General features: G+C 26.6%; 1 protein-coding gene across 2 annotated transcripts; it reads right to left on the bottom strand.

Annotated features, from left to right (window-relative positions):
• Positions 1-1261: 1261 nt before the first annotated feature.
• LOC107163264 (uncharacterized) lies at positions 1262-12100 on the bottom strand. 2 transcript variants are annotated; one of them, XM_015510591.2, is made up of 10 exons: positions 11437-12100; positions 11263-11370; positions 10998-11174; positions 5597-8512; positions 5360-5537; positions 5102-5296; positions 4789-4952; positions 4571-4712; positions 3575-3910; positions 1262-3483 (listed from the first exon to the last, which is right to left on the bottom strand). In XM_015510591.2, exons 2-10 carry the CDS (start codon positions 11355-11357, stop codon positions 2965-2967), a joined length of 4722 nt encoding a protein of 1573 aa, XP_015366077.2. In that variant the 5' UTR covers positions 11358-11370; positions 11437-12100; the 3' UTR covers positions 1262-2964. The 2 variants fall into 2 exon arrangements, with proteins under 2 accessions (XP_015366077.2, XP_089079166.1); XM_089223040.1 differs by having other exon boundaries at positions 11263-12100.
• Positions 12101-16917: the final 4817 nt, after the last annotated feature.

Here is a 16917-nt window from a genome sequence, read left to right as displayed (position 1 = left end):
GGAAGTGACCTTGTGAACTGAAATGAGCTAATAACATAAATTGTGTAAGACAGCATTCATGTATGATTGTATGTTAAAATATCTGAACCTTTTTATTTATTTGTGATATAAATCAAAGCGGTTGACATCTGATAGGGGCATGAAACATAATATATCAGGGCTTACATGAAAACTGAATTATTGATTAAGTACAAAGTATTGAGAATTGGTTTACCCAATTTTTAATAATGTATTAACCACTCACCATGTATTAATTTTAATTCTGATATGGAATTTTGGATAAATGCTATCATAGCCAATAAAGGTTTCTTAATTGACTGTGCTGATAGCAATACAAGATTATACAGACCACCTTTAAAAAAAAAAACAAAATCATCTTAAGTACATAAAGTGGTATAAAAATGCTTCTTAATTGAATTAATGAAAAAAAAAGAAAAGATTATGGTTAGGTTATGCAGGTTATGAAAGTCAGTGTCTAAATAAAATTAAAACTGGCAGACAGCAGTTCAAATAGTTTGAGTGACTCACCCACCCATGAGAAATAGAAGTTAAATTATATTTAATAAAATTTCTGTATTTATTAAATTATTCCAGAAATGCTAGGAATTATTAAATTGATAGTCGTAAATCTTAATTATTAACAATTAATTTAATAACTCACAGTTTACTCAGATATTTTAAATTTGTCTCCAGAATATAATTTTAAATGAATTCAAATAGGTATTCACAAATACAAAATTGCTTTAGTAAGTATTTTATATTGTCCAAGAGTTCTCGAAATTACTCAAGTATATGAAAATTCCCCTCTATATCGAAATTGTAAAGTTATTTTATTAAGTATTTAGTAGGAATATCAGAAAAATATTATACTAAATTTCAAGATATTTATGACTCTTTCACATATTTTTCTGATAAAATGGTTGATTACTTGATATATGTCAATTCACTCTTTCAAATTTGGGTATTAGTCAAACTACTACCTCAATTATGTAGAACAACGGTTTCTAACCTTTTAAGTAGTGCAGACTCATTGAGGCCTTCTTACCTATTATACAGTTTACAATATAAACACACACAAATAAGATGATAGAATAAATATAGACGCCTAAAAAATCTCCATGTTTATTCCAATTAAAATGTTCAGACCCTTGACCAGTGTCCATGGCGGCTAGGTTGAGAACCCCTGATGTAGAATATTGTTAACACTCTTAAACATAGTACTGTAACAAATTGTAGGTGGTTAAAGTAAATCAGTAAAATATTTAAAACATGTATATGAATAAATTTATTTTCTTAATATTTGTAATTATATGTTTTGAGCTTAACACATGATAAAAAGCATTTATTGGACTTTAATACATATCTTCGCCTGAATAATAGGTAACAATAATATGAATAGTTGTAAATGCTTGCAGTAACATTACAAAAAACTTTAATTTTACATAAAAGCTTAAATACATAGTACAAATATTTGAACAAAGTAGAGAGCTAAGGTATAAATAGTTGATTCATTATCTCATAATCTATAAATTGATCAACTACAAAATAGGATATCATAATACTTAAAATTAACTATGAATAATAGTTTTTACAGTAACTTAAATCTCAATATACTATAATATATTATGTATAAGCTAATGCTGAATTAAAAAAATATATAAAGATGTATATACATAGGTTTTGAATTAAAGCATAATCAAAACGAAATACAAAGATATACCTTTCATAAATCTTTTTTTTTAACTAGTTAATTTGAACATAACATGATAATATACTTATGGTTAGAATATTGTGATTAAAAATAAAATAACTAACAATAATTAGTCACAAAAATAAAATCAATAAATTTAAAACTTTAAATGATGAGATTGCACATTTTTTCAGAATTGCACAGTTATTAAAATATATTTTAAATTATCCTCATAAATACAGCTACTAACTCATAAAGAATAACAATTATTTATACTATCTTTGGAATTTGGACGGACAAAGCACAGGATAAGTTAAAATTATAAAATTTACCAGAGAATTAATACTAAAATACAAACATAATTAAGTGTACTAATAAACATAAAACTGTGCATAAATAACTATTAAATATAAAAATAAATAATAAACAATAATATTGTATAAAGTGAAATATTTAAAAATTTTATATCATAAATGGCACAATGACTAGTTCATATTATAAATTAAAAGTACTGTATTAAAATATTGCAATTAAAAACTTAGAAAGACAATATTAGGATATTATTATTTAAATGTAAAATTGTTAAAATCATATCATAACAAACAAAAAAATGAATTAACAAGAAAAAAATAATATATCTATATATATTTAAAATATAATTATTATAACTAAATATACAACATAATTTATATTAAAATTTTTTTTATCCCTGAAAGGTCAATATAAACTTACAATTAATAAATTGTTATCATAATTTATCGAAGTTCATTGAAACATCATAAAAAATAGTTATAATGTATAATAACTATAATAATATATGTATTTATGACTTATGTATTGCACAATAAACACTGTTCACTTCAGACAAATGAAAAATTACATATACATGATAATTATTATGAGCAAAAATATGCAAAAAAAAAAGAAGTAAACACTAAACATATAAAACATTTAGATTGACATTTTTTATTTTAATAATTAAAATAATAATACTCATAAATGTATGGTGGTAAAATTTTTAAGTAATTGGGCATTTATTTTGGTTGTTATAGAATACTACAATTATAAATGAACAATATTACATTATAAGTATTAAACATTTTCATTTCCAGTAACATTAAAAAAGGGCTAATATCTCAATCAGATTTGAAATGGAAAAATTGCACTTTTAGTGGCTAAAACTAAATTATATAATATCAAATAGGCAAATAGTTAATATGAACCAACATTTTTTCATTACTTTTTTTTTACTATCCAATTGATCAAACACAGAATCAAGTAGTAATATCTTTACTATGTATAACAGTAGGTTCATCTTTACAAAACGTACCTGATCTGGAACCTATTGAGGGATGTCCATTTGGCAACAGCTTTGTTTTAGGAATGATAGTTTGTTTTTTAATCCCATTCATAATTTTTTCATTAGGGTTTTTTTTAATATTTGCATAATTTTGTACAGGTTTTCTAGTTGTTTTAGGTGTTTGTTTTATTGCAATAGATGATGTACGATTGTTAGATGGTAGAGGATCAGTTTTAGGCAACATGGTTCTAGGTTTTGGTTTAGGAGTAGACAATGATAATTCAGATGATGTTTTAGTTTTCAAGCCACTGTCTATTCGATTGGTAGATAACCTGGAACTTGTCATAGTGTTCCTAACACTAGGCGATGAAATTAGAGATGTCGATGATGACATAATTCGACGGCCACGAGGTAAATCTTTATGAACAGATACCATTTTTGGAGATGTAGATGTAGTGAGTTGTGGTTTTGGTTCCATATACCGTGATTTGACCTGAAATTGTTTTTTTTTTTTAATCATTGTAAAATACTATATAGATAATATTTGATAGAATTTACAAAATAACAAATTTTTTATTACATACCTCAGCAAATTTCCCTGGAGTTTTAACTTTTGTAAACGGAGTGTTTTCAACCGCAGTTTTTAATTTAACTTTTTTTTCCGGTGTTTTATTTAACATTCTAGTACTAGTCGTCATTTTTTTAACAGGGCTTGATGTTATCAAAGTTCCATTTGCTGTTAATTCTATTCCAGGTAAGCCCAACTCAAATGCAATTTTTTTAGCAAGAGTTTCAGACATACGATAATCATTTGGAAGACTGCCCATTGCTTGTCTTTCTCTACCATTCCTGAAGTCAGAAGCTAAACCTTTAACTATTAACTCCATAATAGCATTCACCAAAATGTCTCCTTGTGTATGCTAAAAATGCACGATAAATAATAATATAAAATATATACTTATTTGATTAATTGATTATTGAAAAGTTGTATAAAATAATCTATAAGATGTTAGATAAATGATGATTACAACAAAATAATAAATTAGTGAACAATTTAAATACTTGGGCTACATTAGATTTAAATATCAAAGACCAATGTTACAGTAATTATTTATTTTTAAGAGGAAGGTACCCCACATGTACTGTATAAATTCTTTATTATCTATGATGTAGAGCCCTAGACAAAAATTTTACCTATACATTTTATAATAGGTAAATCAATTTTCATATTAAAACTAACAGTTTACTATTGAAACTGGTGAATAAAAATTGACTTTGTCATTCATGTGAACCAAGACACACATGCGGATGCGACATCATCTTAACTCTTAAGCAAGAATATATAAGGCCAATGTGTAATATGATTTATTTTAATACTACATTTTATAACACTAATGAAAAAATGGCTAAATAAAATATATTGACTTGGACAAAGTCTAACATAATTTATGTTTAATCAATGGTAAAAAAAAATATGAATGTAACTATGAATTAACTAAATTATGCTTGTTATTTAAACTGTTCAATTTATTTTTAAATGGCCTAGCTGAGTTTTTAAAATAATTAACTTGTGATTTTACCCAAAAATTATTTGATGATGATTTATTCAAGTGATCATAAGCTTGTCGAATTTGATTTCTATTTGCACAATTACAAGATGCCAACAAATGTGTGGCAAAGCTATCAGCAAATAAGTTTTCACTTTCAAGTATTTGTTTAAAACTATTAAGAAACACATTATATTATACAATTGATAATTAAAATATTTATAATTCAAGGTGTATTATAACCAACTTACTATTTTGAAGTTATTGTAGAATAAAAATGTTTTGCCAAATACTTTATTACACTATTTGAAAGATCTGTAGTTAAGTCTATAACTTCTTTAGTCCATTCATCATTGGATAAAGATTTTTTGATTTTTTCACAGCCTTCTGTTACACTTACTACATCATTTAGATCCTATACAAATTAAAAACAGATTAAAATGGCAAGTATAAAATATAGTTGTTATTTTGTGGTCAACAAAAACTACAATTTATTAAAATTATAAATTTGACAGACAAGAATTAAATTTTTGTTGACTAAACTACGTAATATAAATAAATTACATCAATATGGGCAACTTTATGTCTGAAACATTTGATTTTCAAATCTTGTGGCAGTGACACAAAATGATGTGTAGGCCAGACCACTGAAAAATTGTCATTTATCCACACTATACAAGACAAATAAAGGTCATCGAGTCCATAAGCAACACTTAATGTCAAGCATTCAAGAATACCAACAGTGCAACGGTCGCAAACCTAATAATATTAATTTCAAATTAAAGGTTAACATCAAAAGCTATTAATTAGCATAATATTAACCTCTTTAAAAAAATGACAATACTCTGCTGCTAAGTATAACATTATGTTATCTTTTAATCCTTCAAGACATAACATATCAGCCAATTTGGATAATTCAGCCACATTTTTAATATCAGAGAAATCGCATTCACCACTATAGATGTATCGTAATGTTAAATGAACAGTATTGTAAGAAAAGCTAAAATTTAAAAAAACACATGAATATATAGGAATTAAGTCAATTAAATTTTTTTTTACCCTTTCAAATATAATACATTCCCAGCACTTTGTACCCAGCCACCACTGAACATGGCAGCAAAATATTGACATCTTGAAGTTAACACACATTTATGGGCCTTAATTCGTCTTCCATTAACATCAATAGTTGTATCTGCACCAATTTCTTCTAAAAACATACGAAGTAAATCTTGTCCAAGACCAGTTTTAATTTCTTCTTTACTATCAAGAACATGAGGTGGTTTGGAGAGTAATATACGTTCCACTTCAACACTTTTCAAATATGGAAACATTCGTTTTAAACATCTACCTAACTCTGTATTTTTTAAATCTCGTCTCAAAGATTCGGATTTTGACTCACTCTTATTTAAGCTACTGATAATTTCTTGAGATGGTGCTTTATCCATATCAGATAGCCGGACAAAAGAGTCAACTAAACCAATTCCACTATCTTTTGCACCATTTACAGTAATTGTTACATTACATTCTAAAGTATCAAATGAATCTGGAGGTTTATTGAAGTCTTTTGATCCTGTTTCTATATGACTCTGGGTCATTCTGGCATCAAAATGATTTTCTTCAGATAAATTTACACTATGAGTTCTGTGATGAGTCTTATGAACAACTGTACTGTCAACATTCCAAGAATTTCTTTGAGACTTAAGTCTAGAGCTCTGAGGTAATGATCTTCGTTTGACTGGGGTAGGTGAATCATTTTCAATAAACATGAATACACTTTGCTTTTTACATGAATCAGAAATGTCAGCAGTAGAGTTTTCAACAGTTGATGTCATACGACTTGGGGGAGGAGTTACTGTGTTTTCACAATCATTAATTTTGGCACAAGCTTCTTCACTATGCATTCGAACAAATCGATCTGTAAGTGTTTGAGGTTTACGATGTTTAATACCTTTAGATGACGACTCACTAGATTCAGAATCTTCATTAAAATCAATAAACATAGAGAATATTTTTTCTTTACTATTAGCAATTGTACTAGAATCTAAACTCTTGGTGAGATTTTCAAAACGTTTAGGTTTATTTTTTGGTTTACCTTGATTGAAATCAATGAAAAATGAGCTTGAGTTCTTCCGTTCACTATTTTCTTCAGTGATAGATGATTTTTCCACATCAACGTCAGGAATATAAGCATTAGCTGATATAACAGGAGAACATTCCATGTATTTTCTAGATAAACGTGGACTTCTATTATCTTTGATTGGTGTTGCTTCTAAAGGTACAAATTCCAGCTTACTAGAAACAATAGGCTTTTCTTCTAAACCAAACACTTCATCTTCATTTAGAGAGTCAGGAGAATTCATTCCTTTGCTATTCTCTAAAATTTCAAGATGTAAGCTAAGGGTACTATCAGACTCGCCAGAACTTTTCAGCTTTTCTAAATGTTGATTATTTAAATTTTTTTGACTATTGTTATCTTCACAAATAAAATTTAATGTAGTATTGTCACTAACTGAACATAATGTACTAGGTATAACATCACTACAATGTTTTATATTAGTACTTATTACACTTGCAGTTGATGTTACAATACTATTAAAATTATTTGAATAACTAAGTACGTCATTTATAATGTTTTCCTCAGGTTTGAAATCAATTTGATTATAGGACTCATTATGTCCATGGGTTTCTTTGTTAGAAGTATCAATATCAAATTGTAATATGTTATTCTCTTTTTCATCACTATTTGAAGTTTTTAATACATTATATTCTTCATTACTACAGTTATTGTGATTATTTGACTGTGGTAATAATGTGATTGTATCAAATTGAGATACTGTATGTGTTGATGGTAATAAATCTAAATCAATGTCATTATTATTTATAAATATTTTGCTATTTGATAGAGTTGAATTAGATGAACTACTTAGTTGCTCTGAATGAAAAGGAGATCTACTAATTCCGTTGACAACAGTAAATGTTTTATAATCATTTGAAGTTTCAGGATCAAAAGTTTCACTATTTACAACTATTTCTGTTTGAGATTTACTGTCATCATCAATTATTATATTTTCATTTATTACAGTAAATGTCTGAAAATTATTTGATTCACTTTTTAATGGGTCTTGATCACTTGTGTTAATACTATCTTCAAAATTATTAAAATTACAAAAAATACCTCCGGTTTCATTATTTTTTTTAATTACAGTAAAAGTTTCAAAACTGTGTGGCGATAAGACATCTAAATCATCATTATCTGTTTCTTGAATCATTTTATTAGTGTTATCATTGAATAAAATATTTTCTTCATTTAAACTTTTGCTTATCAAACTATCAACCCTTGATAAATCAGGTTCACAGCCTTTGGTACTTTTCACAATTCCAATAGTAGTTGGGATTGTTTTATTTTTTGGACCATGAACCGATGAATCTAATATATTGTTGCATCCAATTGCAAATTCTTCATTTGAAAAACCATTTATGTCAGCATTTGGGTGTTTAATAAAATCGTGTTGAAACTCACAGCTAATATTGTTTACTATTCTAACTTTGTTCCCAATATCTGATCCATCAATTTTAAAATTTAGAGAAGATTTTTCATCTATAAAACTGTCTTTATTAGTTAACACATTTGACTCTTGACAAGAGCTACTTGATTCAGATTTAATTTTGCGAGATTCAACTGAATTATTTGATTTAATGTCCATGCTGCAGAATGATAAATTATTAATATTTGCCTGCTTTAAAATGACTGATTCTACATCATCATTTGTACACTGTTCAACATCACTAAATTCACTCGAAGAAAGATCATCATACTGTGTTAGTGAATAATATATTGGATTTATATCACACAAAATTCTTTTAGGTTCATATAAATCAATGGATGGACGTTTTATTATTTTTGGACGATCAACATTGATTGATTTAATCAATTTTTTTTCCAGTGCAGTAACATCGTTCTCAGAATAAACACATCTACAAAATAAATAATTAAATACAAAATTAATCAACTTTGATTAAACATTAAAAACATTTGGTATAAAAACAAATAATAATTGTAAAAAGCAAATTGTATGTAAACATTGCAATTTTTAAAATGATGTGATTTGCTTTCCCATTGTCCTCAACCATAAGTAATTTATTATTATTATTATTATTATTATTATTATATAAAGTAGGCGGTAGTTTACAAGATGAACATTTAAGAATATTCAATCTATTATATACACATGGATATTAATTTTTAAATAGTAACCACTTTTAGTATTTTTATAATCTATTTTTTAAAAGCTTTAAAAAAATTGGATTTGTAATAAAAATATATTAATCACCAAACCAGTTTAGAAGTTTTAATAAAATTTTACTTCATAAAAGTGAATAGTTATGCAGATGAAAAATTATAATTTATTATAATTTTCATGATAATAATAACTGATTATTAAACTAATTATAAATGTCTACCAATAAATACATTTCTTATATTCATGTTAGTAATAATATTAGATGATAATAAATAAAACCAAAGTTAATTTAGAAGGATATCCAAGGTCTCATACATCAAATTCCATTATTAATTTAGAATAATAAGTAAAATAATAAAATTAATACTTTTTTATGAGGAAGAACAATTTATAGTTTAAATGTGATAGGTCAAAGTACAAAATCATGCAAAGGAGTACATGCGATATTTTTCACATAAATTATATATATACAGCCTATATCTTACCTAGGTATTTAAAATAGCTGTTTAACAATCTATATAAATATCGCTTGCACCCTTTTCAGATGAGATTAATTCTTGATTTTAAGTAGAATTCTGAAATAATTGATTATAAATCAATAAGATATTGATAATTTTTATTTAATAAGTTAAGAACAAAATAATTTTTTAAACATTATTTAGTGTCTCAGACGTCTCAGTTAAATTTTATTAACAATACTCAATTATTTTTATATCAAATTTAGATTCACTTTTAAGTTCTGAAATATTTATACATAAATTAGCAAACATGTATGAAAATTGCATACATAACTATTTAAAATTTGAATTCAAGTAAAATATTTATTTCATAATAACTTATGGGTTCATTGGGTTCTTAAAGTTTTTGAATCCTCTAACGCCTTGAACTTAAAGTGATTTGAACAATTTAAAATTTAAGAAAAGTTGAAGTTTGAATTTGTATTCAAATATTTCAAACAAATAGAATATAATAATAAATGCATACATTTTACAGAAAATGTCCGGAGTTTGAATTTTATATAAAAACTGTATTTGATTTTAAAAAATATTGTCATATCTGTAATTACCTCATACCTGTAATAACATATGTACAGTATAGATACAGATTCCAGAGGATCAATTGAATCAAAATTCAATTATCTGATAAGATAAAAAATTAAAAAAATTAAATTGATTAGTCAATTCAAACCAACTTGAAATACTATAAAATTATTTAACCATGGAAAAACTTTAATGATTTTTAAAATAAATAAAAATTGATAAAACAGTTTTAGGTTATTTAAATAAAAATGAATAGTGTCTAATTAAGACATAATTTACTGAATCATAATTGAAAAAAATTTGATCTAATTCATATTTTGTAATTTATATCTTATCACGGGCAATACCTCACTTTAAATGTGCCTACACAAATGACACATTAAACCATAATAATTTAAATTAACTTAATCTCATAATTTGAATTTTACAATTTAAAAGATGTTTAACTTAAGTATTTGCACCTAAATGAAATATTAACCAAAATGTTTTTAACTATCAAAACAGTGAAATTAGGTATTTTAATAAATGATAAATACAATTAATACATAGATAAGTTTTGATTTGTTAAGAACCTCACTAAAAATAAATAAAATAATTACTTAAAAACATGAAGTTTAGGTAAAAACTCAGATAAAAATTGAATGTTACCTAAATGTTTGTTTCTTATAGACTAGTCTACCATATTTTTTTAACAATATATCACATATTATAATTACCAGAACATAAAACCACAAAATAATTCTGTAATAAAACTTTGGCAATGCTAATTTCTGGAATATAAAAATATTTTTGTAAGAGAGTGATGATTTAATAAAATATGAACATTTGAATAAAAAAAGACTACAAGAAATCAACAGGTGTAAGTTAATTGTTTCTAATGAGAACTACAACTATGTGCTTCAGTGAAGATGAGCCAAGTGAAAGTTAAGTTATATCTTAGTCACCATGACAACTTGTATGTAATAAATGATAACACAACTGCATTGCAGGTAACTACATAATGTTAATTTTAATAATTAATGGTTTATACTTTGAATTGTATAAATATCTATAAATTTATTATATTTTATGATTAATAACTAAAATTTAATGGACTTAAAAATATAGAACAATTCAGTTATCAGTAACTTACAGCATCAAACTAACTGATGTGTTATGCTGTTAAAATTTACCACTTACTTGATAAAATCGGAAATGTGCTCTAATAAATGTATTGGCAAAATTGCAATATCAACTTTTTTAATAACTTCATAATAAAATCGTGGACAACGACAGCGTAATATACAAGAGTGTGCACTAATAATAATTCCCTTAGAATTAATGTAAAAATCAAAACTGTCCTTATTCGATAATGATCTGCAACAAAATTATATTTGTTTATTTTTGTAAATATAGGCAGAGATAAAAGTGCATTATTATAAGAAAATATGTATGTAGTACTCACGAAAGAATATCTTGATGAAGCTTGTAGTGATCAGCTTTTCTCTGTATCAAGCTTATCCTTTCAAACCACCCTTTCACTGATTGATCAATATCCATCAGTCATCATTAACTGAACGAAAATTAAAAACATTGATGACACTTATCAGTGTAAGTCGTAATAACATTAATCACTTACACAACACATTGATGGATATCTGGGAGCAATTAATGTCTGGTGAAATGTGCACACAACTATGGACAACATAGAAGAAAAGTTCACATATTATTTTTTTGCTTATTACTAATTTGTTTATTTCAATTGATGTACAGTATATGCCAAACGATACAATCAGAAACGCGATTTGAATTTTGAATTTGAAAGGCGCACCAGAATAAATTATATTATTATTATTGTTATTTGTGCCACCTCCACAGCATAATATTATATATAGGTATGTGGTACATTAGGACCTACTATCGCACTATCGGTCGTCCCACGGTTTAAAAAAATATATAATAATATAATATAATAGTTATGTTGTTGTCCCCAGCTATTCAGCGGCACGCGAATTCTTTAAACGGCCAAATCGCACGAGACTTCTCACAAACGCCCGTCCGACAATCGCCACCGTCAAAGTATCATATTCGAATATACGATGACGTGCATTCAATTATTGTTATTGCGAAGGCATTAAGGCAATACGGCATACGCCATACACTATAATAACACTATACAGACTATAGATCAATACGTTATCACAATAGCCAGTCGGGGAAGTCCGTTCCGTGTCGTCTGCCGTTATAGCCTACTGTGAATAATAACACTGTAGTTTCAAGTTTTTTCTTTATCAGTGAAACTGCGAAACAACAACAGTCAACAGCAGTACACTGTCTGGTGGCAAGTGACGTCCACAGGTGGCGCTAGCCAAACGTACACTGCCCATGTCGTGATTTCAATATATTAATATATATAGGTACATTATTGCGGATTTATCACGAAAATATGCTATATTATTATGATCTAAGCGCCATACGCTAATTCTATTTTTCTATATTAGTGTATGTATGTATACATTAAGCAGTAAGATAGACCGTACATACCAATATACCATAGAGTATATAGATACCTACTTACATCTTACACGATACTATAGAATTTTGTGATGTAATGTAGGTATCACGTGTGTCGTTTGTGTTTGTTATAAGTAAAGGTCGTGTTATTACGATAATATATTATTAATATATTCGGGGGGAATCGTGACTCACGAATATCGCAAGTCTTAACCGTACCTATAATATTACACACCTGTATTATTATAATAAATTATAATTTGCGCTATGCTCCCCCCCCCAAGGTTAGATTAGATGCCTGTTATAATAATGCGCGTTTAAGACAATAAACATATTTCATTAGAATACACCTATATATACCTACTCGAATCTACTCGATGATCATATAGTATATGTTGACATGTTGTATACATAGGTTCCTACGACCTGCTTAATTACAATTTTAAAATCATAACCAAACCTACTCACAGCTTTAATATTTATTATAGATGTCAAGTTAGATTAGACCTACTGAACATGTCTGTAGTTGTACCTATAGGTAATAGGCGTATATCAGAAAGAAACGTCATCGCGCGACGGCCTCGCCTATAATGTAACTATATTATTGAGAAATTGGGTATTGTGACTATTCCTATGTATATTATACTTTCAACTTTGAAAATTTACTGAATTGTTAACTTATAATAACTTAGTTAGGTATCGTAACTTAGATTTGTGTTATTTTTCTATACCACGATACCATTATGTACATCGTTTTTATTTATTGCATCGTTTAAAATACCTATTTGGTACAATAGGTGTACATATTATAAATGCGTTAATTTTTTATTCTGTAATAACTTTTCTTTTATTTGTAAATATAACATATAATTACCTGCGATATCTCCATTTTTCGTAGAAGTTTCAATAGCCATTAATTTAATACACACACACACACACACATATATATATATATATATGTTTATTATGCATTTATATCTAATACATATTCCAAATAGTCTTATAATTGTTATAATATAATATTACATAGATAAAAAGTAAAGACTATTATAGTTAATATAATATAGTCACATAGAAGATACATTATATATAATTTATAGTCAATAATTAATTACATTCACAAGTATACAATAATTATAATATTATATAATATACATTAGACAATATTATAATATAGTAATAGTATATTAGTACCTAGGATAAACCTAAAAATGTATAGGTATTGTTCAAACTTAAATGAGAACAAAATAAAAATCAAACTTGACAAATTACTTGTCATAGGAATATTTTTTTAAATTTATTATGAAATCAAAGTAATTCTATTTATTAATAATTATATAATATACCACATTTTAATAATCAAATTTATATACGAGAATATATGCATATTTGATTATAAAAAGTTAAAAGATCAAAGTTCAGATTACCAATTAATATATATAATACACTAATACAGTACTTACTACCTAATACGTAATATCTTAAATTTTTATCATATCCATAATGGAATCCATTATACATGTTTATATAAAAGCTGATTATTTTTTAAGGTGGTTAGATCCCGTAGGTGTTTTCTGAAAAAATAGTTCTACTTTATGTCTTTATACCTTACATAAGATATACTATATGATACTAAGACCTAGCTATTTATTGATAACATATATTAGCATAAGCATACTGATACTGCTTATGCCAACTGAACTGACTGTCGTCTATTCTACTGCACTAATCGTATACAACTTGTGAAAATATATATTTTAAATTCGTCACGAATTAAAATTGTCTTGTAAAAGGAATTTTCCACCTTTTTTTTAAATTAAACTCTTATAAACTTTGGACCCTCCAAAGTACAACTAGATTCACTTTCAGACTTCCTTACCAGAAAAGATATATATTGAAGTTGAAAATTTAGCCATTTTATGTTCCGAAATTAGATGAAGGATACATAAGCTGTATTTCAAAAAAGTGTAAAACGATGTACAAAAATAACAAAAAATATTTATTTTTTCATAATCGTTGTTTTGTAAAGACGAGAAGACTTTTTAAATTATGTAAAAAAAATAAATTATAAAATGTTTATATACTTTATGTGATAATAAAATGAGCATTTAAAAAAGTTAGGTACCTATAGTGTGTAGAGTGTAGGGCTGTAGATATTTTTTAAATACATCAGAACCTCGATTAGCAATCACTCGTCAGTCTCAGGGTCAGGACCAGAGTTTTATTGATGGGTGGATAATCGAAAAGACGGTTAATCGAGCAACAACATTTTTTAAACATACATACATGTTATTTATTTTTTTTTTTAAATTATCATGGCATGCATATTGATTTAATTAGGTACTATAGCTGTTACTTATTGCCTATTACATTATGTATTGTAATTATTTTAATTTATTAAAAAATTTTTATCATATTTACAATTAAATACATTTTCAAAAACAAAATGCGATTACCATCGCAATTAACTGTTTTTATCTCACTCATAATATATATATATTTGTACCTATCGCTTATCTATTAGATATTGCCGGAAAGTTTCGGATAAACCTATACTCATACACAAAGCAATAAGATTTTACTGCAACCCGCAAGTATTATATTTAGTCCGCCGTGCAAGTGTGACGCCTGACGATTAATCAGAGGACCGATAATAAAGGTTTTACTATATAAGGTAGGTAGTAGGTACCTATAAAGCAAGGGTGGCCACAACTACAGGGTGGCGAGCAACATGCGGCTCTTGAGTCAATCTCGCGCGGCTCTTGGCACCAAAGCTTAGAGTAAAATAATAAATATATATATTATAATTTAAAAAACGTTTTTCAAAAGTAAAATATAATTTCTTGTTGTGTACTTGAACAATAATATTTTGCGTAGATTAAAAAATAAATGTCCCATCATTTGTTACGAAATGAAAAATGGATTTTTATTTTATTAATCATTTTACAAACATCTCTTAACAATAATATGGCTCGCTCAGAATTAGTGAAATTTGCATTAAATTTGTGGCTCCCAAAATGTAGATTAGTGGCCACCTTTGCTATAGAGAGTAGGTATATAGACTATAAGTAGAGGTTTAACGATTTTTCATATTTATTTTATACTATTCGTGAATTCGTGATAAATTTATATTTCGACAGCATACAGCCTTCATTTCAATTATAAAACTATTATACTATAATAAAATTATATACCTAGTCATACAAATATTTTATCCAAATCAATTTTAAGTTGGATAATATAAATTACATAAGTACCTAAGTTGTTACTTGACGTATTATAGACTATAGTTGGTATAATCGTATAAGTATAATATTGTAACTATACAATAATACTGAAACAAAGGATTTTTAATAAAAGAGGAAAATTACCATAATAATATAATTACTTATTACTTCAATAGGTATAAGAAATACCTATATAATCACTTGGAGCAGCAGATTCACAGTACACGTCTGAGGAGTCTGAGATTACGCATTAAGTTTTAATTCAAATACTTTATTTTCTATAAGTATTTGTAATATTTGGTGAGTACTAGCTTATTTTTGTTCTGAATTAAACACTTAATATGCTATGCAACATAAATAGCGATTCATTAATACAAGTAGTAATAACACTTTAACACTATTAAACGTTTTAAAATAAATCACACGTGACCAAAATAAGTTATTTGATTGCTGGCTTTTTACCAGTTGGCAATTGATATTATAACATTGATTATATAAATACAACTAAAGTAAACCTCTAATTAATTATTTTAAGTAGGTACTTACAACCACTTATTGAATTGAATCTTAATAAAACATTTAATTATTACTTTAATAATTACCTACAACCTATACCTGATAATACTAATTAAAATATAAGACGCAAGTTTATTTTTTAGCTGTCTATATAACTTAATAGTACTTAGGTTTATATAGGTAGGAACTAGGTATCTACAACTTACCTACTTAATTTAAACATTTTATTTTCTAAAAAATAATTCGTTATTGGTACATGTTTTAAACACTAAGGATTCAAAATTCATATAGCTATATATAGGCCCGAAGGAAAACACAGGCAACACGACAGGCCTATCGCCTATGCCCGGGGCGGCATTATGAAGAGGCGGCATTTCTTTGGTGGTAGGCAGGGAGGGCCGTATTTAGGGTAATAATGGTAATATGTTGAATGTTGATGCTTAGACTACAATTTTGATTATGCCTATGATACATTTTGTCTATAGCTGGCCCTGGTTGTATAGTTATTATCAATGAATAGAGGTACGTTGTACTTTATTATAATATACCTTTATTATTAATTGCAATTTATATATATTATAATAAAATTGCATACAATATTAGTTAGTATTTCACAGTACCTCTATAATAATACATATTTTATAAATCAATTCCACGTAAAACGTAATAGGTAAACTAACACAGTAATACGCGATATTACGTATTTTATAAAAAGGCGATAAATTTAAATTTATTGCAGATAATATTTTTTGAATTATAAAAAATAATAAAAGGTTTGAGGAAGAATCGTTATTTTACGTGTGACTATCCAACGTCATAAAATATTAACTTCTTTCAAACATTTATGTGCGAATTGCGTCTTT

The sequence above is a fragment of the Diuraphis noxia genome, unplaced genomic scaffold (assembly GCF_037042655.1).
Source record: "Diuraphis noxia isolate RWA-SAM2 unplaced genomic scaffold, SU_Dnox_SAM2 contig0003, whole genome shotgun sequence".
NCBI lineage: Eukaryota > Metazoa > Arthropoda > Insecta > Hemiptera > Aphididae > Diuraphis > Diuraphis noxia.
This window is presented reverse-complemented; position numbering and strand designations above follow the sequence as displayed.